Consider the following 22,805-nt stretch of genomic DNA (forward strand, 5'->3'; position numbering starts at 1 on the left):
GTGGAGAAAATATTTTCTTTTCTCTTCAGGGCACAATATAAAACAAACTGCTTTATGTACCTTAACGGTCGAGTGTGTGGGATTTAGGGAGATACAGTATATTGGTAGAAATGGAATGTAGTATAATGAGTATGTTTTCCTAAGTGTATAATCACATGAAAATAACAATTTTTACCTGTGTAAATCACCAGATTGGTTTGTTTTCAAGAAGAGGAGACATCCGTGGTCAGTGCAGTTCCCAGTAAAAACATCCTGAATTTCTGGATCTTAAGTTATTAGAGAAAAAAGTGGGCACACATTGTCAGGTTGCTGGGCTAGCGACCCATCTGTGACTCACCAAACAGCATCAGAGGAACACGGTATTGTAGAGTGAAACTTCTTTATTCAGTGTTTTACTGGTTTAAATCACCAGTTCTGTTTATTTTGGAGAGAAGGAGACATCTGCGTGTAATTCACCTCAAAATCAAAACTTTCTAAATGTCTAAATCTTAAGTTATCAGAGAAAAAGATGAGCGCACATTAGCAGCTGCTGGTCTAGAAGTTCATCTGCAATGTGCCAAACAGCATTAGAGAAACACTGATTTTTAACATTAAACTGATTTTTGAGTTTCTACCGGTTTTAATTACCAGGTCTGTTTGTTTTCATGTTTGTTACATTGGAGAAGTTTCAGTTGGTTGCCATCTGCAATCCTCATGACTAGATGCTACTAAATTCTACACATTGCTTATTTAAACCAATGGCAATTTTACTTCAGAGGGAGACAGAAGTAATGGAAACTTAGTGGTTAAAGTAATTAAAAGACAGTATATTTTCAACCTTTTGCAGTAAATAGTAGACAGCAGTATTGACAGGATCAAAAGTCAGGGGGTTTTCTTCATTGTCTAAACATGATTAAAGGTTTTCCGTATTCTGACCTAAAGGAAATAAAAGCACGAAATCTTATGTAAATCTGAGTTCTTCATGTTTGGACAATAAAATGTGGACATTACATAGAAAAAGAATTTTCTGTTCTAAGCAAGTCTGACCTTTTGACCAGACTCCCTCTTTTACCTCTCTGATAGGTTGAACCCTGTCTGTCAGTGACCCCCCGGCCCTGGCTGTTCCCAGCAGTCAGATGACGGAGTATAAAGACAAACAGAGGGTCTAAAGTCTCTCAGACAGACTGGCTAACAGCAGTCAGTTGTCTTCATCATTCTCATCTGCTGGATCACTTAACTGAAATTAAGACTCATCTTCAAAATGCTTTGGTTGGGGTTTAGGGGAGTGTTGCTGCTGTGTTGTGCAGCAGCATGTGTGTCTGGGACGACGAGAACCTACTTCATCAGGATAGAGGAGGTGAATTGGAACTATGCTCCAAGTGGGATGAACATTATTCAGAACCGCACACTGCAGGAGGATGAGTAAGTACACGCACAGTACACTGTCTTCACTAGGTTGGAGTCAGTCAAACAGCCCTAACCACCCTCGAGCTCATCCAAAATGCAGCAACAAGACCCCCTAAAGTGCTTGGCCTAAAGTGCCTCACACAAGTGCATTTGGGGAATATCTTACTACTTTAGCAAGTTAGATGCTGTATAATTTGGGCACAAAGGTGCAAGGAGCAAAGGGTAATTTGGTCCCTTCATTGATCATTGTTGTGTTTTGGATGTAACAAGAAGTCAACCAATCAGAGTATCATTTCTTAAAAGCTAGGTGTGCCTGAACCTGCTGCACTGCTATTACTTGGCAAATTCAAAATTTTGAAAAAGCAAGTGGTTTTCTGCTGAGAGTAATGCAATAAGAGCAATAGTGTCACTGCTGCAAATATCATGGGACATTTAATTAGCATGGCTAAAAAACTGTAGTTATTTACTTGACAGAACTGAACTGCAAGGTTCTGAAATAATATACTATCTGTATAACATGCTGTTTAAATAGCATGAAAATACTGGTCCATTTCACTTTCACTTTCTGCCGCCTCAAAATAATAATCATTTTAAGACCTACACTTGCTATTTACACGACAAAGGTGCTGGCCTCCATTTCATGCTCTCAATAAAAATCCATGGATATTTTTCTTTTTTTTGCCCCACGCTGCTCAACAGCATACCCCTCAATTTCATGTATTCATGCAATATGTAAGTTCCATGTATTAACAATTGCTTTTTAGTCTTCACCAATAAACCGGACTAGAACTTTATAGTTAAAAAATATCAGCTTTTAATGGCATTGTTTCTTTTTGACAGTTATGCAGTATAGTCTACTTAATCTGCAAACTGTTCAAAAGGCCTGTTGCATTTAGGCTATACAATTTAATCTGTTATATATTTTTCAATCTAATTCATTTTTTGTACATTTAAACATAAATCAGTTTGGTCAGCATGCCCTAGAACTATACTCAAGTTAAGTGATTTGATTGGATAAATGCAGAAACACATTAAGTTTATTTATGCTTTACTTGTTGGAGTGTGAACATCACTTCGTATCCACATTACCAATTACATTTTTATAAGTGGAGACTGTGCACACAAGTGTACTGAATACTTGATTGGCATCCAATGCTTGCGAAAACTGGTCAGGTAAGTATTTTGAGAGTGAACAATTTTAAAGGTCTAGACAAGTCTGATGTTACATCAGTTTAATGAATTAAAACTGAAAAGAAATAATGTTATGCTGACCATTATGTATACTTCTACAGCATTCTGCTTTGTTTGTGTTTTTCTTCTTTTTTGTTTCAGATTCAAAAATACTATTTTTTTCCCTGCTTTTGGGTAATTCTTTATTTTAATACAGTGTGGGACTTAAGATATCCACTTAAGTTGAGCAATTAGAATTTATTACAAAAATATTCTACAAAATACGTTTCAGGAGATCGGTTTCTTCATTAACCCTATAATGCCAATTGTGTCATAATTAATACACTACTTTCTGCGATTTTCATGTCATCCACATAATATTACTTAAGCCTGTTTAACAGCCCATCTGCTGTCTGAAAGACTGCTGGGGGCTGCATGCCATTCACCCCATAGTGGTGCTGAACACAATGTATGTGAATGAGTTGTTAAAATATCTGCCTCAGCCAGCAGGAGCAGTGCTGAGTACAGAAGTTAACACTCACACACCTTAAGGTACCCTCTTGGCTAAAATTACAAAAAAAAAAAAAATCAGGAGAAGGTTTAAGACATGATTTTAGTATGATATGGAGCATGACTGAAAGGGGACTTAAAGATATGTCCCCCCTTGGCTCTTTAGGCCCCTGTTGGTGAGTGTGTAATGATGGTGAGGTTCACTGTAAGCGCGCGCGCGCACACACACACACACACACACACTGGACAAACAAAATAGAACACCTTATGAAGTTTTTCACAAAAACAAAATCATGCTTACATACAACAAAATTATCAATTAAGAAATGAAAACATCTATCTAAATAATCTCGGAAGACCATTTGTTCAAAACGTCAAATCCATTCACAACTAAATAAAAAGTGGGAACAAGATAGGTTGTGGGGATAAGACACTTGAATATAAGAGTCATCATAAATGTTATTAGTAACACCTGTGTTTTTCCCACAATCACAAATATTCGATGTGAAAAGACCCAATCAGCATGTAACTAAATATACTTTTAAACATGCAGATCATGATAACTGTTTAGAACTGTAATTGTAATAATAATCCTAATTCTGTTTTTTTTTTTTGTAGAGAAGCCTCAGTCTTTTTACAGAAAGGCCCCCAGCGTATCGGCTCCACCTACAAGAAAGCTGTGTATAAGCAGTACACCGACGGCAGCTTCAGGACAGAAGTGATGAAGGCTGACTGGCAGGGTTACCTGGGACCCCTGTTGATGGCTGAAGAGGGAGACACAGTGGTAATCCAGCTGAGGAACTCGGCAACCAGACATTACAGCATCCACCCACATGGACTGAACTACAGCAAGAGCGACGAGGGTGGGGCACTTATGAACTGATGCACAAATCAGTCTATGGGCAGATTTACTTAAATGATAGATATATGGTTTTGTGTGTTTGTATGTGTCTCTTCAGGAGCCCTATACCCAGATGGTACTTCTGGTGTAGATATGAAGCGTGATGACTCTGTGGCCCCTGGTTCGACAGTGACATATCAGTGGACGCTTCCAGAGAGCCACAGCCCAACAAAAGAAGACAGCAATTGCCTGACCAGATTCTACCACTCCCATGTGTCCCCACCAAGGGACATCAACTCAGGACTGATTGGACCCCTTATTGTCTGTAAGAGAGGTACAGAAACCTTATTTAACCTAGTAGTATCCAATAGTGGAACTACATTCACTCAAATACTGTACTTAGGTACAATTTAGGTACTAATACTTTGATATATTTTCTGCTACTCTATATTTCTACTCCATTAGATTTCATAGAAGGCTATTGTACTTTGGAACACTAATATTAACGGTCCAGTGTGTAAGACTTAGGGGGATATATAAGCAGAAATGGAATATGACATAATTAGTACATTTTCATCAGTGTATAATCACCTGAAAGTAAGAATCATTGTATTTCCATTACCTTAGAATGGGCCCTTTATATCTACATACTGAGCAGGCCCACTTCCTCGGAGTCTGCCATGTTGTTCTACAGCCCAACATGAACAAAGCAAACACTGGTTATAAGGAGGGCCGTTTGCATTTTCCCTTTAGCTACAGAGTTTTCCTACATGCTTAGCATACAGGAGACATTTTTGTTGACTTCAATCTACAACATCACTGCTAGACTGCAATACTTCTGAACTGTCTAGCATAGTTTAGAGCACATTTGTTATTTAAAGACCAACATAAAACTCAAAACCTCAGTAAGCTGTTTTATCAGGAATGTGTGGTGTGATTTGAACTTATGTGATTGACTGTGACCAAACAACCCAACTGGTCGTGATTCTGTTGTTGCTAAATCCTGATAAGTGTTTTAAAGAAATCTATCTATTTGAGCCATACCCACTTCAAACCAACGGGAAGAGCGTAAAGGGAAAAAAAAAATCAGATATCTGTTATATGAAATACCCCAAACTGTTTCAACATTGACAGATGATATCTGTTCATGTACAATCCAATCATTAATAGTAATTTAATTGAGAAAATAAGTTTTCAGGACTTTGCATTTTCCTGTACTAAAATGCTCTTGTCTCTCCTTTGTAGGAACTCTGGATTTACATGGAGACAGATCTGGAGATTACCTGTACGCTCTGCTGTTTATGGTGTCTGATGAGAACTTCAGCTGGTATCTTGACGACAACATCAGGACGTACATTTCACATCCTGCCCCAGGCCTGAAGGAAAACGAAGATTTCATTGAGAGCAACAAAATGCACGGTGAGGGCCGAGTATCCACATCCTCATTGACATATCCATATATAGACATACAAACACTTTTAACTCTGAATGTGGATTGCAGGTATAAACGGTTTTCTGTACGGTAATCTGCCCGGACTGAGCATGTGCCAAGGCAACAAGATCCATTGGCATATGATTGGCTTAGGCAATGAGGTAAATATTGTATTACTAATCAAAATATCTGACACCACAGGGGCATTTCTTCTTGTAATGTCCACCTTTTCTGTTTCACTTTTTAAAAAAAAAAAATAAAATCTAATTTTCCAGAACAACAACATCACCTAAATGATAGTGTACCATATTTTCCTGCAGTGTTTAAGAATATGAGTTAAGAAATATATCTTGATATATAACAACTTATTTGGCTGATAACCAATACCAATATATCTACCTTTTTCCCCATCTTATTTGAATGACTAAGTGTCTTCTGTAGTGTAATTAACATCATATTATGCATACTCTTATCCTGATGATCCATGAGCAGATGAAGACATGAAATAATAAGATTTTCAATGTATGCAATACTTATTGTGCAAAATAAATACTTAAACGTATTGTGGACTTGTACATGTTCATTTTTTCAAAATAAATAAATAAATAAAATATTGGTTTTTCATATACATATGAAATCAGTATGTTGGTCGATGCAAAGTCTGCTGCAGTTTCTTTCACCAGCACCTGATTTGCAGCTCAAATGTCATTTCTCGCCAACAGGTGGACATGCATTCAGTTCATTTCCACGGCCAGATCGTAACCACTCAGAACCACCACACAGACACCGTGAGTCTCTTCCCCGCCTCCAGCACTACAGCTGAAATGACCGCTGACAACCCTGGACACTGGCTGCTGACATGCACCGTCAATGACCATTTAATGGGTGAGCTCTCTTGCTCCATTCTTCAATGAATTCTTGCAAGATGTCTTGTTACCCAACTGGATAATTGTTTCATTTGTTTAGTATTTTTAAGTCTTTGTTTTGTGGTTTTGTGCAGCTGGAATGCAGGCTATATTTGAGATCAAGAAGTGTTTCCCCAACGTACATAAGCCCCGACCACACGGTGAGCTCAGACAGTATTTCATTGCTGCTGAAGAGGAAGTGTGGGACTACGCTCCAACAGCACCCACTGATGGGTTGGTTACTGTACACACACACACAGACACACACACACACACACACACACACACACACACACACTGGCTGATCTTGATCTTTCTGTACAAGACCTATTAATAATGTGTTCTTGTGTGTGTGTGTGTGTGTGTGTGTGTGTGTGTAGTGAAGCAGACATATTTGTAACCAAAAGTCAAAGTCGCATTGGAAGCCGCTATAAGAAGGTTCGCTATGTGGAGTACACCGACAACACCTTCTTGACAAAGATGCTACGCAGCTCAGAGGAGCAACACCTTGGAATTCTGGGTAATCAAGGCTGTCATAAAATCACATTGGTTCAGCCAAATGTTCTTGTAAATAAATGAAAAATGTTATTGATTAATGGCATCTTATGTAATAGGTTAGCAAGTGGGTTAGTTTGTCTTGCTCCCCTTCTCGGGCAAAAATGACTGACTATTATTGTTATGACTATGACTGATTATTTTTGTCATTGATTAATGTGCAGATGTTTTAAAAATGTATTGTTTAGCCTAGTAAATGTCAGTAAATGATGAGAGATGCACATGACAAGCCTAGTCATCTTCAAATTACTTGTTAAATCCAGCCAACTGTCCCAAACCTGAAGATATCTGTGTCACAATGACAGAAATCAGAGAGAAGCAGCAAATTCTCATATTTGAGAAGCCAGAATGTCGAACACAATTCTTGCTGTCGTCAGTCTGACTACATTTTGTGGCTATTTTGATAAGAGAATAATGTTATATTCGGACCTACCTAGCATCATCATTGTTTAATGCATCAGTTATGATAGTCTTTGGACAGTTTTAGCTTGGGCTAAGAGACTACTGCATACAGGACAGGGGTTCAACTCAAATGTGGATAAGATCTTGTAAATATGATGATCTTGACAAAATGTAATCTAATGTGATCATACCCAGCCTTTTTTTCAAGGGACTCCTTTTCTATCATTGAGTAAACTGATGACCTATGACTAAGTGGCACATTTTAATGGATATTTCATATTCATAATGGTACAGAACACATTGGTGAACAGTATATTTAATCCAAATGGTGAATGCAACCTGTGTAGAATGAGCAATGGATTCATTTTATTATTTCCTGTGAATATTGCATCAGAGATGAGTTTTCCTGATATTTCTATAAACCTTTTTTGCCATTTACTGTCTGTATTTTATATTTTTCTAATTTTTAACAACCTTACATACATAATAGGCTCCTTTTTTGACAAATTCAGGGCTCTCTCCTCTTAGATGCTTGGCCATTGTTCTATTATCTGTTTAACTGCCAACTTTTCTAAAGCAGGACAAGGCTTTTAAAGCTCAAAGTAAGGCTCTGTGAGTAGAGCTTGTGTTGAGGTGCCATTATCTTGTGATATTTTTTTCACATTTATGTCTTGAATAATAATTGAAACTTTCAAAATAAATATATTTAGTTTTATTCACTGAAATGTCAAGACATAGGGCTACTATGGTTTTTGAGAAAAGTTTCCCAAACCTCTTAAAATCAGTCTCGACTAGGGGTCACTTTGGTGGAGGTTGGAACCCTCAGGTTGGGAGCCAGTGATCTAATTGCCCTAAATTTTTTAACAACTCTATATCTGTTTGTGTCTCTAGGTCCTGTGCTGCGAGCTGAAGAGAAGGACACCATCAGAGTGGTGTTTAAAAACAAAGCCAGCCGCCCTTACAGTATTCAACCGCATGGAGTTCAGTACAGTGTGGAGCAGGACGGGACGCTCTATCACAATGAACTGGAAGGTTAATACACGCACGTACACACGCTGTTATCAGATTCTGCACAAAAAACGTCCTTGTCCTTTTTTTTATGTCTCCATCTTTTCTCCTCTACAATTTTTCTTCTCAGAGTCCTACACAGCAAAGAAACTGAGGGAGATAAAGAAGCAACCAAGTGAGTCGTACTACTAGTCTCAGCTAACACGCATAAATAAAAGTCTTGTTCATAAAACTTTATTTTAATTGCTGTTTTCAGGAGTGGTGACCCCTCCCCCGGCTGCTCTGGTCAGACCTGGGACCATGCACACCTATGAGTGGACGGTCCCAGAGGGTGCTGGTCCAGTTCAAGGGGAGGCTGACTGTCTGACCTATCTGTATTACTCTGGAGTGGACCCTGTGAAAGACACCCACTCTGGACTGGTTGGACCGCTCCTCATCTGTCGACCTAAATCTCTGAAGAAAGGAGTACAGGTGAGAAGAGGGCGTCAACTTATGTTTGCTCGGATCAAATGTCATTGAATCTGGTTTTTTCACGTCTCATTTGTTGGGTATTTTAGAAGTTTGTGGTCCTAAATCTGGTACTTATGTTATTTGTTGCAAGAAGGATGGAGGACAGATTCAATGAATGTCTACTGTGATAAAACCGCAATTTGACACCTTTGCTCTTCTTTTGTCTTTGTCCTTCTCATGTAGAAAAACTACAACAAAGAGTTCCACCTCATGGCCACGGTGTTTGATGAAAACCTGAGCTGGTATCTGGATGACAACATCAAGACCCTCACCCCTCCTAGTACCCCTCGTACCACCCCTTTTAACAAAGAGGATGAGGGCTTTATGGAAAGCAACAAAATGCATGGTGTGTATGGCAGTTTAGATCACTTACTAAAGATGTCAATTGGTCATGCTAAGCAGAAAAAGGTTGATTAAATTCTTATTTCTATGTGTCTCTCTTTTAGCCATCAATGGTTTCGTATATAGGAACCTCCCAGGCTTGACCATGTGTAAGGGGGACAAAGTGTCATGGCACGTGTCAGGACTGGGTTCAGAGACAGACATCATCAGCCTTTACTTTCAGGGAAACCGTTTCCTCTATCGCCAGAACAGACGAGACACCATCAGTGTCTTCCCTCACATCTCACGCACAGTCACAATGGAGCCAGACAGCATGGGTATGCATCTCTCACACACAGATACGCACAAGACACACACACTACCTCCACAGTATTCTTGTGTGAACCTTCAGAGACATTCACAGCCTAAAAAAGGTTATTTCTTCAAGGAGGTCAATTACACACTTCAAACAGACTAGGGATATAAAATGTATGTGTGTGTGACCCAAACATATCCAACTTGTGTGTCTAAGGTTAATATTCCCCCCAAAAGAAAACTCTTGATAAATTGAAGTTATAGCAGTCCACGTTTTGTAACATTAACACTGATTCAAAATATTAGTTTACCAACTCTCACATAATTTGTGCAGTTTAATCATGTGCTTGTCCGTGCGTTTAAATGCGTGTATTTAGGAAGTAATGAGCATATGACTTGATAAATGAGACTCAGATCAAGCCCAAAAAAACAGGCCCGACTCTGCATAAACCCTCAGTTTCTGTCCATCCCAAGCCCAAACAATGGCAGCTGTTTTGAGCCCAAGTCTGATTTAAATTAGGTTTTTTTCAGTTTTAAAAAAGTATTTTATGTATGTTATTATATATGTGTTTAATAATAAAACATTTATTACATACACTGGGTTCCCATGGTCATGGAAAACCTGTAAAAGCCATGGAATTTCACAATCATGTTTTCTAGGCCTGGAAAAGTCATGGAATTAGTAACAATCATTAAGAGTTTTGGGGAAAGTCATGGAAAGTTTGTTGTTTGTAATCAAATTGTTACAGTAATCTTTCATGAATCACCCTCCATGTAATGTTACAAAACAGAAAATGTATTTTCTGTAGCTGTCAACAAAACTCTAATAAGTGTGACATTTTGTTTTTATTCCCTCTCTCTCTTTATGTATGTCAGTTGCTTAAAATTATATTTAAATGAAGTTTGAATATGATATGTTTGAAAAACGCAAGAGGGACAAGAACAAAACGATTGCCATTAATGGTTCTTGAAAAGTCATGGAAAAATTTTGAAATTTTGCTCATGAAAATGTGTGGGAGCCCTGTTTACAAGCTAAGGTCATGCATGATCATCGCTGCTCGCTCCATGTTATGCACATCTCTACTGCTGCTGGGGAGGCAGAAGCAAACTCTTGATGAGTTGTTCAAGAGCATGAGAATTTTCTCCATTTTTGCATTCTTTATTCATTGTGGAGGCATGTGACAAAAATATTTCTTTAAGATTTCAGAGTAGCAGAGTGCGTAATCAATACAAATGATCACTTTGTGGATGAAATTCCTTAAATGCGTGGCATGTGCATTGCATAGCCGCTTTAGTACATATGATGTTTGTGTGTGTTTCAGGTGAGTTTGAAGTAGTCTCGGCGACAGTGAACCAGTATCGTAGCGGGATGAGAGCCAACTACACAGTGCAGAAGTGCAGCCTTCTCCAGCGTCAGAGTGAGGTTATGCTCCATTCAAAAACCTACTACATCGCTGCCATGGAAGTGGACTGGGACTACTCTCCGAATCGCACCTGGGAGGCTGAGATGTTCCGTGGTCAACAAAAGTACAGTACAACCTGCACAAGCACAGCATGAAAACAGTCATTTACAAAGTGTTGGTACAGAATATCAGCAGCAAAGAGGCACAAAAACTGGCTTTCAAACATTGATGACAGTGGAAACCATGCACTACCTATGTTTACATTCATGACGTTTGAAGTATACATTGATGTGGCAATACCCTTTTTCTCACTGTCCACAAATCTCATAAAAAACTAAAAGCAACAGTGCATCAAATCTTCATATCTGCCACTTTTCCTCTGCAGTCCTGCTCCTGTCTTCCTGGACCAGCAGGGTGGCTTCATAGGCTCCCGTTACAAGAAGGTAGTCTACCGCCAGTTCACCAATGACAAATTCACCAAGCAGGTGGAAAGAACAGCTGACATGCACCACCTCGGCATTATGGGTAGGCTCTCAGGGCATCAGAAATGAACAGATTGTGATGGCAAAATTGGAGCCACACATAGAATTTGTAAAACTATTCTGAATTTATGTATAACTTTTAGTTTAGCTCCAGACCGATTGGTGAATCATTAGAATACCTTTCCTTTGCCCAGGTCCAATGATTCATGCTGATGTGGGAGACAAGGTGAAGGTGGTTTTCAAAAACATGGCGTCCAGACCTTATTCTATCCACGCCCATGGAGTCAAGACAGACACCCCAGATGTTCATAACACACAACCAGGTACAGAGAGGCAGACAATAAAGACACAGAGGAAATAGATAAAACCCAAATGCTTTGGTTTTGATTGATAATTTGATAAAGACAGAGATACTCAACTTGATTTGCTTGGGGGCCACTTTTGCCAAGGGGCCAGAGGCCATTCAAAGCAAACCAATACATGTTTCTAGGATTTTAGGACTTTTCCAGGATTTTAGCATGTTTCCAGGATTTATGACATTTCCAGGATTTTAGCAAGTTTCCAGGATTTGAACACATTTCCAAGATTTTAGGACATTTCTCGGCTTTTAGGACATACTAGGATTTTACAGATAAACCTATAATGTCTTTCCCAGGTGAGACTCACAACTATTACTGGTACGTTACAAAAAATACAGGACCAACCACAGAGCAGGAGGAGTGCTCTGTGTCAGCATACTACTCCACTACCAATGTTGCCAAGGTACGCTAACACGCATTCACACACACGCACGCACACACACAGATATTCACATTTGTGTTGTCTCCCTGCCTTACAGGACCTGTACAGTGGTCTGATTGGTCCTTTGGTGATCTGCCGCCGTAGCTGGGCGAGGTGAGGGTTTCTGCACCTGTAAATTAATAATTTAATGAAATATATAAACATGGATGGATTGTAAGACAATGGGACCCTTGGGAGCAGACGTATAAAAAGCTCCCCCATCCCTCTCAATGAAGGAAATTTTGAGTCTTTTTGTGGTCGTTTTTTTTTCTTCTTTTTTGTGACCATTGTGCATCTTTTTGTAGCTTTTTCTGACTCCCTTTGGTTATTTTGCATCACTTTGTTTTCACATCTTATGTGGTCATTGCACTTCTCTTTGTCACTGTTTGTGTCTCCTTGTATCTCTTTTGCTTCTTTTTGTGGTCATTTTTTGTCTCTTCAAACAGCAGCTCTGGTCGACCTCTAGAGGCCCATTCAATAATCCAGCTTGCATGATTTCCAGTTCTGACAAGACACAATGATTTCTTTTGTGCAGTATCACATACCAGTATACTTGTGAGCTATTTTATTTTATAACCTGTGTTGTTTCCAGGAGTCTTGGTATGAAGAAGGAAGTAGAAGAGTTTGCACTGCTTTTCTTGGTTTTTGATGAGAATGAAAGCTGGTAAGTAGAGTCTGACCCTCAGCTAACCATTACCAGACATTCAGCAGTTTATATGTTTAAATACAAAAATAGATTATTATTATTTTTACGTCATAATATTTAGCCATAACCTGTCTTTCTAGAAACAGTTTCACACAGTCAGGACAAACCACCCACATCACTGTTAACGTTTTCCATTGAGAGTATTTCATGAATAGAGATTGTGCCAGTGGAAAAGGTTAACGCTGAAGTGTACACCTACAGCTAATTTGACAGGGTCCTGCCTCTTGTCTTTATTCCATGAGGGATTAGTCCTCGCTATTATTGATCTGGTCTGGCTACCTGAAACACACACACTGTAGAAACATCACTGTCTGAAAACCAGTTGGGGAAAGACTTCAGATCCTTTACTTAAGTATAAGTATTAATACCACCCTGTGAAAATACTCTGTAGCAAGTAAAAGTTCTGCACTGAAAGTAAGGAGGTACAATCAGGAAAATGTTAAAAGTAAGAGTACCCAATGCAGAAAAATCTTTTAAAAAACATACATCCAAAAAACCTCAAAATTATTAGAATACAATCACACCCAAAACTAAACATTATTAAAAAAAAAGAAAATACTCAAAAAGTCAAAATTATAGACTAACAACTAATTTGTTGCGAATGTACTTGTATAAACTCTTTGATAATTTACTATATAACATAACATCATATTTTATAAACTCCTCGTATGTTTTTCTGCAAAAAATTGTATTTGTTAAAGTAACTAAAGCTGTCATATAAATGTAGTGAAGTAAAAAGTAGAAAATTTCCTGCTGAGTTGTAGCGGAGTAAAAGTACAAAGTAGAATGAAAAGAACAGACTCAAGTAAATTACAAGTACCTCAAATTCATACTAAAGTGCAGTTCGTGAGTAAATGTACTTAGTTACATTCCACCACTGCTGAATACTTTTCCAGTATTGTATCTGGTGTTGATGTCTTTCTGCAGCAATGCTAGGAACTAACACTGTTGTACATTTAACATTTTGTAATATTTTGCTTTTTAAAATGGTTGTTTTTATTTAGGTATCTGGATGAAAATATCAAGACTAACATCAGGGCCCCTCGCCCAAACCTAAAGGATGATGAAACCTTTATAGAGAGCAACAAGATGCACTGTGAGATACACACAAAATAACCTGCATCATTTTGACAGATTGGATGATATTTTTGTTGCCTCCCCCAGACATCTAACAATAGTTGTGTTTGTGTTCTCTTCTGTGTATGCAGCCATTAATGGTTATATGTATGCAAATCTGGTTGGATTGAACATGATGGTGGGTGATAAGGTGTACTGGTACCTGATGGGAATGGGCAATGATGTGGACATACACACTGCACACTGGCATGGACACAGTGTGGAATATAAGGTATATGAAGCATATAAAACATGCAATACACTCTTACACAAACACACCTTTTAAAAATACACAAATAACAACTCTTTTTTGTCTCCAGCTGGGTGGAGGTGCTCATCGTACTGATGTGTACGAGCTGTTTCCAGCCACCTTCCAGGTAAAAAGTCAACACATCCCAGTGTGGCTTCAGTTGATTTGTCTTTTGCAACATTAAACCAAATTATAATTTGTGCAACAATTACTCACTTACATTGAATTTGTGAAGAAAACACTTCTGCATGCAAGTAGTGCACCTGGGCAAATGTGTGTGTTTCAACTCAGTCTGTGCATTTCATTGAGCAGAGTTTAAACACACATGCTTCCCCAGGTGCTCTATTTGTCTGTGAGTGAGACTGTTGTTGCGGAAGTCTTTTATTTCGTGTGATTTTTACCAAAAATGCTTGTGATTGGATAGTACAGAGAATGACATTTTATAAATAAGACTTGAGTTATGTGAGGTTTTAAACAGATGTTTTGATATAGTTTTACTATTGTTAAAAAAGGTCCCCATTTACTTCAATTCATCGGATATATTCTCAGTTTTTGGATTATCCATTTGCTACTAGGGCATGTGAGATAAATAGACTTTTCTACACAAATTCAACATACCATAGGGTTAATTTATATATATATATATATATATATATATATATATATATATATATATATATATATATATATATATATATACACACATATATATACACATATATACATATATACATATATATACATATACATATACATATACATATATACATATACATATATATATATATATATATATATATATATAACACACGCACAAGTATTTCTTTAAATGTACTGCTGTATGTCGCACATCAAAGTCAATTAATACTGAGTTATTAGTGTAATTTTTTGGGATCAGTATAGCCACAGAAAAAAAGTTATTTATCATCTGTTGGAAAATCCTCATCATAGCAAACTAATTTTCTTAAAGATATTAGAAAAGGTCGGAATAAATCTGTAAACGGTGCAAAAAAAAAAAAAAAAAACCAAAAAAAAAAACAAAAAAAAGACACAAACTGAATGTAGAAAATTAAAACAGCTAAACATATAAACTTAATATTTTTTAAAGTCACTTTTAAGAAAGAAAATAATCAGGTGGCAGCTGAGTAAACTGACATGTATTGTTAGTAGTATGAGATGCTGCACTAGTGACTAACACATTAAATCAAGCTTGAATATTTGTATTTTCCCTTCCTTCTAGTACCATCTTTAACAGTAACAGTAAATTAAAAAGAAAACTTTTAAATGCTCCAGTTAAAATATTGCAATAACAAATTGCATCATTAGGTTGCAGTAAAAAGTGTCTCTTGGTTTGACAGTTCTGCCAACCATTAATAGAGATGTGACTTGTGACCAGTGAATCACGTTTGTGTCCCCTTCTTTCTCTTTCAGACAGTGAAGATGCGTCCTCAGTACCCTGGCACCTGGCTGCTCCACTGTCACGTCACTGACCACATTAAAGGTGGCATGGAAGCGTTGTATACTGTCACTGAGAAACGTAAGGAAACAAACTGAGCAGGAAGACAAATTCAGACTGAGAGGAATAGTAACGCTGGATAATGAGAATGCTGTGTGATGAATAACATGTGTGCTCCTCTCCAACAGCGAAGAAGAAGGGAATCTTTGGCTGAGCAGTTAAAGGAAAATGGATCCAGAGAGAAGACAGCAGAGACAAGCTCATATTTAATTTCAGTACCCAATTCACAAAATGCTCTTTGTAAAATCTGCTTAATATGAACAGCAACTGAGACATTTACAGCTCAGAATAAAACATCATTACCCATGAGTCTTTTTAAATTAAAATGTGCATTTTTTAATTGTCTGACTGACTTGATATTTTTCCAATGACAGTGAAGACTGATGACCTGTAATGACAGCAGTTGAGCAGCAGGGGACACTGCAGCCTGACAGTACATTGTCATTGCATTTTGGAAACAAATGTGTCGTTTGAACGTTGTTTTTGCAGCAGTGTAAATGTAGGGGGGGCATATATTTGCAGAACAGTTTCTGACTCATTACAGTTAGGCAGGGTTATCCTGATCATGTTATTAAGCCCTGAAATAACACGTGGCTGGGTCCTTATAAGAGTTTATCACAGGTTGTGGAGTTTGGAGATACTCAATACATAATGATCTTAGAAAGATGTTCTTGATGTTCGGAGTATATGTTTGCAGTTCCTGTTTTAGAACTGACACTGCAATAGAACAGAGCTCATTTTTGTACAGAAAAAAATATAAACACAAAATATTTTTTTATTCGACTAAAACTGGACTTTTGAAATACATCTAAACATGTTAGTCTGACTGAAATTGCACTGAGTCAAATAAGGTTGCATAAACGCACCTAGGTAATGTGGTTGGGAATTGAGCTGCTCTAAACTTTCATGTTTCCGCCTCAACCGGACTTGAACTGACTGAGGTCGTCTACGCATGCTACTTGTCACCGTGACGGACTTTGACCCAGGAGTTGAGCTGCATTAATTCAAGAAGAAAGTTGGGAGAACAAAAAAAAAAGAAGTATAGAAGAAACCAAAAAAAGCCTAAGGTACAAAGTAAAGCGTGAAGTATGTGCAAAATGTACAGCGCTGAAAAGTTATCCATGTTGTCACTGTTTGACATACAACCCGTGTGCCGCTTGCTAATTTGTCTGGTATGTGACGTAACTGGAAGAAGGTCTGATAGCAGCTAGCTGAAAGGGGGCATATCCAACCCACTGTGTCAGACAGCAGTCCAATTAAACAGCCTAATTGAGATATTACGGTAGCTCGTCCTCACTGTGCATGTAACCATACTGACAGTTTACTGTATAAAGCAGCTTCAGACTTGATACTTGATGACATCACAAGTTTGAGACTTATTTCTCTGGTTTCTGGCTTTGAGAGAGTAGTTTGTGATCACAGATATTGAGTGAACTTTTGTAGGGCATGGAAGTAACTTATTGGAATTCATAATGTAGGTGGTGCTGCCCTTTAAGTGGATCATACTTTGACACAAACATGGGTTCATCACTTCAGTGGACCCAAGAATTTTGCAGAGGTCTCGTCTGCGACCTGCAAGGCTTGATCACAAGTCACAGACCGGTGAAGCAGCTCAGATGTCGCTGACAGATGTGTCTGTCTGTAGCCGTTGGACTGTGTCTGTTTTATACTGTGTGATGGATTTTCAGTGCTGTATGGGAGCACCATGTTCTACTTGTCTTGACCAGCATGTTTAAAAGAAATCCTGAGAGCAATTTGGAAAAGAATCTTTGGTTTAAAAGCTGTGATACAAATTGGGGACTCTTTCATACTGCCACAGAGCTGACACTTCCTCTCTTCTTCCAGCTGATGTCACTGCGAACAAGGCAGTTCGGATCGACAATCACCTCGTATGCACTGACTTATGACTTAGGGGGCTTCAAGGTGATGCAACTATGAGCCTTTGAGCCTCTCGGTGTCCCACAGTGGGACCTTTCTGGGGGTTTAATCGCTCATACCATGTGTCTAAAGGTTGCCACATAGTCCTGTGAGCTCTGACTGTGTTTCCTGGAGACTAGTTTCACAAGGCAGTTTAGTATTCTGGAAATAATTCCGTAAATAGCGGTTGCAATGAATCACTTTTTTTGTCCCAGACTCCGATAAAAGCCTCAAATACATTTTAAAAATAAATATGCAGTTTGACAGGCTTGTGAGGAGCCACTTTATTCTGATTTTGCCCTTTTTTCATTGTTCAAAGGGATCTTAGATTGTGAGGATTAGCTATCATCACCAAACACTCACACACACACATACACCCAAAACTTAGAGGCGCACACACATGCAAACTCTCTCTTCCGCACACACACTGAACTGATTGCAGATCAGTGTCTAAGCAGCCACCTGCAGTCCTCCATTAGCTGGCAAGGAAATGGAATTTAAAAGATTCAGACCATGAAATGTGGCCAATAATGCCAGCTCTGATCTAAACCTGTGCTGAATCTCAATGACGCGCTAACAGCTCTGTCACATTCAACTAATGAAACTTTGCCTGACACTCGCTCTCACTCTCAACTATGGTGGCCTTACCCTGAGCCACAATATTATGCATTTGTTCTGCGCAATTTTTGTCCCAAAGAGTGTTTTGCCTAGTCCCACCCTCCTAGGCTGTGGTTGAGTGATTGTGGAAAAGAGGTCATGGTTACGGTTAGTGCTGGCAAACAGGGAATCTATTCCTAGTAGCTTTTGATGCCAGCTGATCAAGACCATAGACTGTGGTTTATCACTGCAGTTTTGAAGCCTTCGGTCCAGCATGTTGCCTTTTTCCATCTTAGCAATATGGTCACTTCTGGCTCTAAAAAATTGTGGATTTAGGGAGTGGTGTATCTGACTCGTAAGTCAGGTTTCCATTCACCCTCTAATTGTGCAAAATGAAATTGCAAATATAAAATATGCCTAATGGTAACATCAATTTTGAAAAACTCCCATTTATTGCTTGAAAATCTCATAGAATGACCACTTTACAATGCCATCAGGATTAATGTTGTGATTGTGATGACTGAAATGGATGAGTAGTACTTGTACAGGTTTCTGTATGTAGCATGTGCAGGTGCCAGTGCTTGTCTGGTGGAAGGGGCTTAGTAAAAAGAGTGAGGAGCTGCAGAGGGTGAGCTGCATTTTTAAATTCTGATGATGCTTTTTCCCTCTCCAGAGAACTTCCTACTTTTAGAGTAACCTTTGTCAGCCTCAGTGTTTGGTTATGGTGTTAGGTCCCAGAAACTGCTGGCTCACGTTTTGATTGACTTTTTCGATCCATACCAAAAAGACCAAAGGCCTTTTAACTTGGTTAAGAGCTTTTTTTTCTTAAAGTGTTTCACAGCTTAACTGTTTTCTTGTTTGACTTGACAGTGAAAACCACTCAGTCTTATCTATGGGTTAGCTCTGCCCTACAGACAAAACAGAGTCATGAAGCAAGAGGCAGCTTTAAATACCTCCTGGTCAAAGCCACCTTGAGGCGGGTGTGTGAAGACAAACAGTTGAAGCAGTCATCTAACACCAAGGTGTTTAACTTAACAATATGCATTTAACTTTTAATGACTCAAGAACACAATATTCAAGCTTGAGTTTGTCTTACTGAGGCTGACAAGGAAAAAAAGAAATACAAAACACAAAGAAAGAATCCAAGGTTTCCTCCCTCCCTATAATCCAACTTGGTGCAGTCCAGATTGCCAACACCTGGCAGAGTGAGAAGTGCAAATGAAAGGAAGCAGACTTTGAAAAAAACATTTTTAAAAAAAGCAAACAAGAAATCACACATACAATAATGAAATCATCCCAAATGTTTTAATCCACTTGGAAATAAAATTTCGTATGTTGTATTTAGGTTCAGTTCTGCTTTGAGGTTAAAAAAATAGGTTCAAAGTAGAGGGTAATGCCAGTTAACTTAGACTAACATTAACTGACGGTGTCACAGCACTGTGAAGACTAATGGGACATGTTTCTGTTAATTATCAGCCTCTTTCTTGTCCTGATGTGTTGTTTTTTTGTTTTTGTTTTGCAAAAAACATAGTAAAAAATACAGACATTTTAAAGAGAAACTACTGTAGAGGTCAACAGCTCTCCAAAAGTAAATACAAGAACAATTGCCATCCTGGAATGACATCATTTGTCTTGTGCTTCTTTCAGATGCTTTTCAAAAATATTTTAACCTTAAACTCTAAGCAAATTGGTGTGATTCTTTCAAAAATACAGGGAAAAGGGCAATGAGTAACTTGGTAAGAAATATTACACCAATTTGAAAGAAGTAAGTAGATTTAGAAAATTATATAAATAAAAAATCTGAGGAAAAAAGGAAGAAGCTAGGGAAAACTACATTTCTAATTATCAGAATTACAAAATTAAAGTTATGTTATCTAATTATTTTAATTTTAAAGCACATTTTCCAGGACATTTCCTTATTTGTTTGTTGTTTTACCTCTTTTCCTAAACTAATGTCAGGCCGTTGTTTTAGACTTTTTACTAATTTCTCACTCGGCTTGGGTTATTTTTTTCTTTCATTGCCTTTATCCCATGTTTTATAAAAGAAATCAAGACAGTTTGCTCCAATTTCAAAGAGCTTAAGTGTCATCCCCATGGTGTAAGATGAAGCTAAAATTACAGTACTATGTTAACTTTCTCATACCTACATGGAGAAAATGTGTAACTTACAGCTTAAAAGAAAACTGAAAGAAAACAGTATTTTACAAAAATCACATTTTATACTTTTAAACAATGTTCCCCACATGACCTTTTTGTCCATTTAAGCAAATTGACCTTAGTATTACAAAATTATCCAAACTCATTCCTGACCACCCCCCAACCAGCATTGACAGTATTTCGTTATGCTGCAAGGCTTTAGTGCATTCAGTTTTATGGGCCACTATATGTACTCATAATATATCCATCTGTTTAATTCATCAGTGATCCATTTGAGTGGCACAATACACAGTTTCTGCTTCAGTCTTCACACATAACCCCCTTGAGTTTGTTTGTTTAATGCATATTAGGGTGCCCCACTTCTTCTCTTCTACTGCTTTTTCAGTAAATAAGATAATAGTGTCTCAAGGCCAATAGGAGAGCAGGATGTGGGCATTCAAATATGCTCAAACCAATGCACGCAACCTTAGTGACTTTAAAGCCTCATTCCCCCTGCACAAAAACCCTGCTAACAGTCTCTAACATGTGGCATTTTGACGTGATGAGAATGTGTTTGATCAACATTAACACCTGGGTCAAATGACTCTGCAATAGACACACATTTTTTCACCTTCAACTGGTATTGATGGGAACACAACCTCTGGTTAAACGTAGTAACTTTAGTTTCTTAAGCGGCAAGATGCAATGACGCGCTCTCACTAAGACAGTCCATCTCCTCCTTAGCAGCGCTCAAACAACGATAAAAAAGAAGAGAGGCAACCATTCTGTTCCTGCTGCTGTCTACTGTTTACCTGTTCTCCTGCCTGTCTGTGACATCGCACGGACACACCAACAAAACACACAAAAGCTGACAAAAACGCAGACTCGTGTAGTGCAGAGGCAAGTTCACTTTTCAGTGGGAATGGAGTCAGTCGCCTGTATTTAGAGGGCTTACCTGTGTGCACGCACTCATTTTGGTTGGAAAGGGGTATAAATATGGCTGAATTGGTATAAACTGCAACCTAAACTCTGAGACACTAGTTTGACCGTTACAGTGTATTCAAAGATATGCAGTCACCTCCGAAGAGGGATCATTATGTGCATGTTATGGTACATCTCTACAACTCCATGTCATCTGTGCATCTATTTCTGACCGTGTAATATCACTACATGGAAGTGTCTCTGTGGGTTTTTATAGTGGGATGCTTTCTGCTGCAGACTGCCCAGTATGAGGCCCCGAAAAAGCCCTGTTAGTGTGCCGCTTCCTGGTCAGAGGGCCTATTAGGACTGATCGCCCGCGACATCAGCATGTTGGAAGCAGATGGCTGGTGGTGCCTGCAGTCGTATCTCTCTCCCACACCAGGCACTCTGGGCAGATTCGACATAAGCTTAATTAATGATTTGATAACTGCAGAGGCGTTAAAAGGAGCATGGAGACAGGCGTGAATTCCAAATGTAAGAGCTAAACCGGCTGGTAATACGATGTGAAGGGATTTCTTACTGTATGCTTTCCCACACGCTCTCCCTTTCTCTCTCTCTGTCTTTCACACTTACTCAAATCGACCCAGTGTGAGCTCTACAGCACGCTGAGTGGAAGAAATAAGTTGCAGATCTAAGAACTAAACAAAGCAGATGTTTTCTGAAGGCGGTGCCCCCTGTGAGCTTTCACACTGTAGGGAGCAGCTGGTTGTTCTGAAATCTAGATATAGTCACCCATGTGTAAGATATGCAAGACAATTTGGAAGATTTCAGCAGTTTGGAGTTTGAAAGTCAAGAGAAGTTTTTGTATCTGTCTTTTTGTCCTTGTGTTTTAAACTGGTTTGATGTGGGCATGGCTCAGTGGGGAGAAGGTGATGTCAGCTGTTTTTGTGCACCAATCAGAGTTTTGTGACATTTGAATTAAAATGTGATGACAGATGTGAGGTTGCTTTATTATTCTGGCAGCACCATCAGTCAAACCAAACCCCCACTGTCTCCATAAAGAAGATTAACCTTGAATAAAATGAGTGTTAAAATTCTGAATAATTTAACTTAATTTCAACTTTACTTTTTGCTCATTTAGTTATGAATATTTGCTGATATAGAGAAACTCCTAATACATATTTTTGTTGCAATTAAAAATATATATATTTGTATTATAATATGATTCTATCCTATATTTCAGTCAGTTCTCATTCCCAACTCATCAAATACTGCTGCTTGCCAGTGATGTTGAGGTCAGGCAGATTTCATGGTACGACATGCATTGGACATACCAGTTTAAGAGGCAACGGGCAACAACCCAACTCGTCAGTGGATGTTGGTATCAGACACAAATGCACAGAGGCAAATTTTGCAATGGTAATATACACACCAGGCAAACTACCAACGGCAACTACTGTAATATAAAGAGCTAGGATGTCAGCATATGGAGGGTTGGAATTTTGGTGGATGGGTCAAACAAACTCTGGACTTTCACTCAGGAACCCACTGTTTGTTTCCCATGTGAATGTTAAGCAAAACTGTGTTTTTCTAAACCTAACCACATTCTTTTGTTACCTTAGTCTA

General features: G+C 38.5%; 1 protein-coding gene across 1 annotated transcript; it reads left to right on the top strand.

Annotated features, from left to right (window-relative positions):
- Positions 1-1,152: 1,152 nt before the first annotated feature.
- LOC121964040 (ceruloplasmin) lies at positions 1,153-15,917 on the top strand. Its single transcript, XM_042514272.1, has 24 exons — positions 1,153-1,401; positions 3,685-3,929; positions 4,026-4,241; positions 5,153-5,326; positions 5,409-5,500; positions 6,062-6,224; positions 6,340-6,478; positions 6,625-6,764; positions 8,093-8,233; positions 8,340-8,384; positions 8,466-8,680; positions 8,903-9,065; positions 9,166-9,378; positions 10,678-10,882; positions 11,144-11,283; positions 11,435-11,563; positions 11,896-12,002; positions 12,079-12,134; positions 12,613-12,684; positions 13,731-13,822; positions 13,935-14,074; positions 14,163-14,219; positions 15,524-15,629; positions 15,737-15,917. Exons 1-24 carry the CDS (start codon positions 1,241-1,243, stop codon positions 15,760-15,762), a joined length of 3,237 nt encoding a protein of 1,078 aa, XP_042370206.1. The 5' UTR covers positions 1,153-1,240; the 3' UTR covers positions 15,763-15,917.
- The last annotated feature ends 6,888 nt before the right edge of the window (positions 15,918-22,805 follow it).

The sequence above is a fragment of the Plectropomus leopardus genome, chromosome 3, assembly GCF_008729295.1.
Source record: "Plectropomus leopardus isolate mb chromosome 3, YSFRI_Pleo_2.0, whole genome shotgun sequence".
NCBI classification, from domain to species: domain Eukaryota; kingdom Metazoa; phylum Chordata; class Actinopteri; order Perciformes; family Serranidae; genus Plectropomus; species Plectropomus leopardus.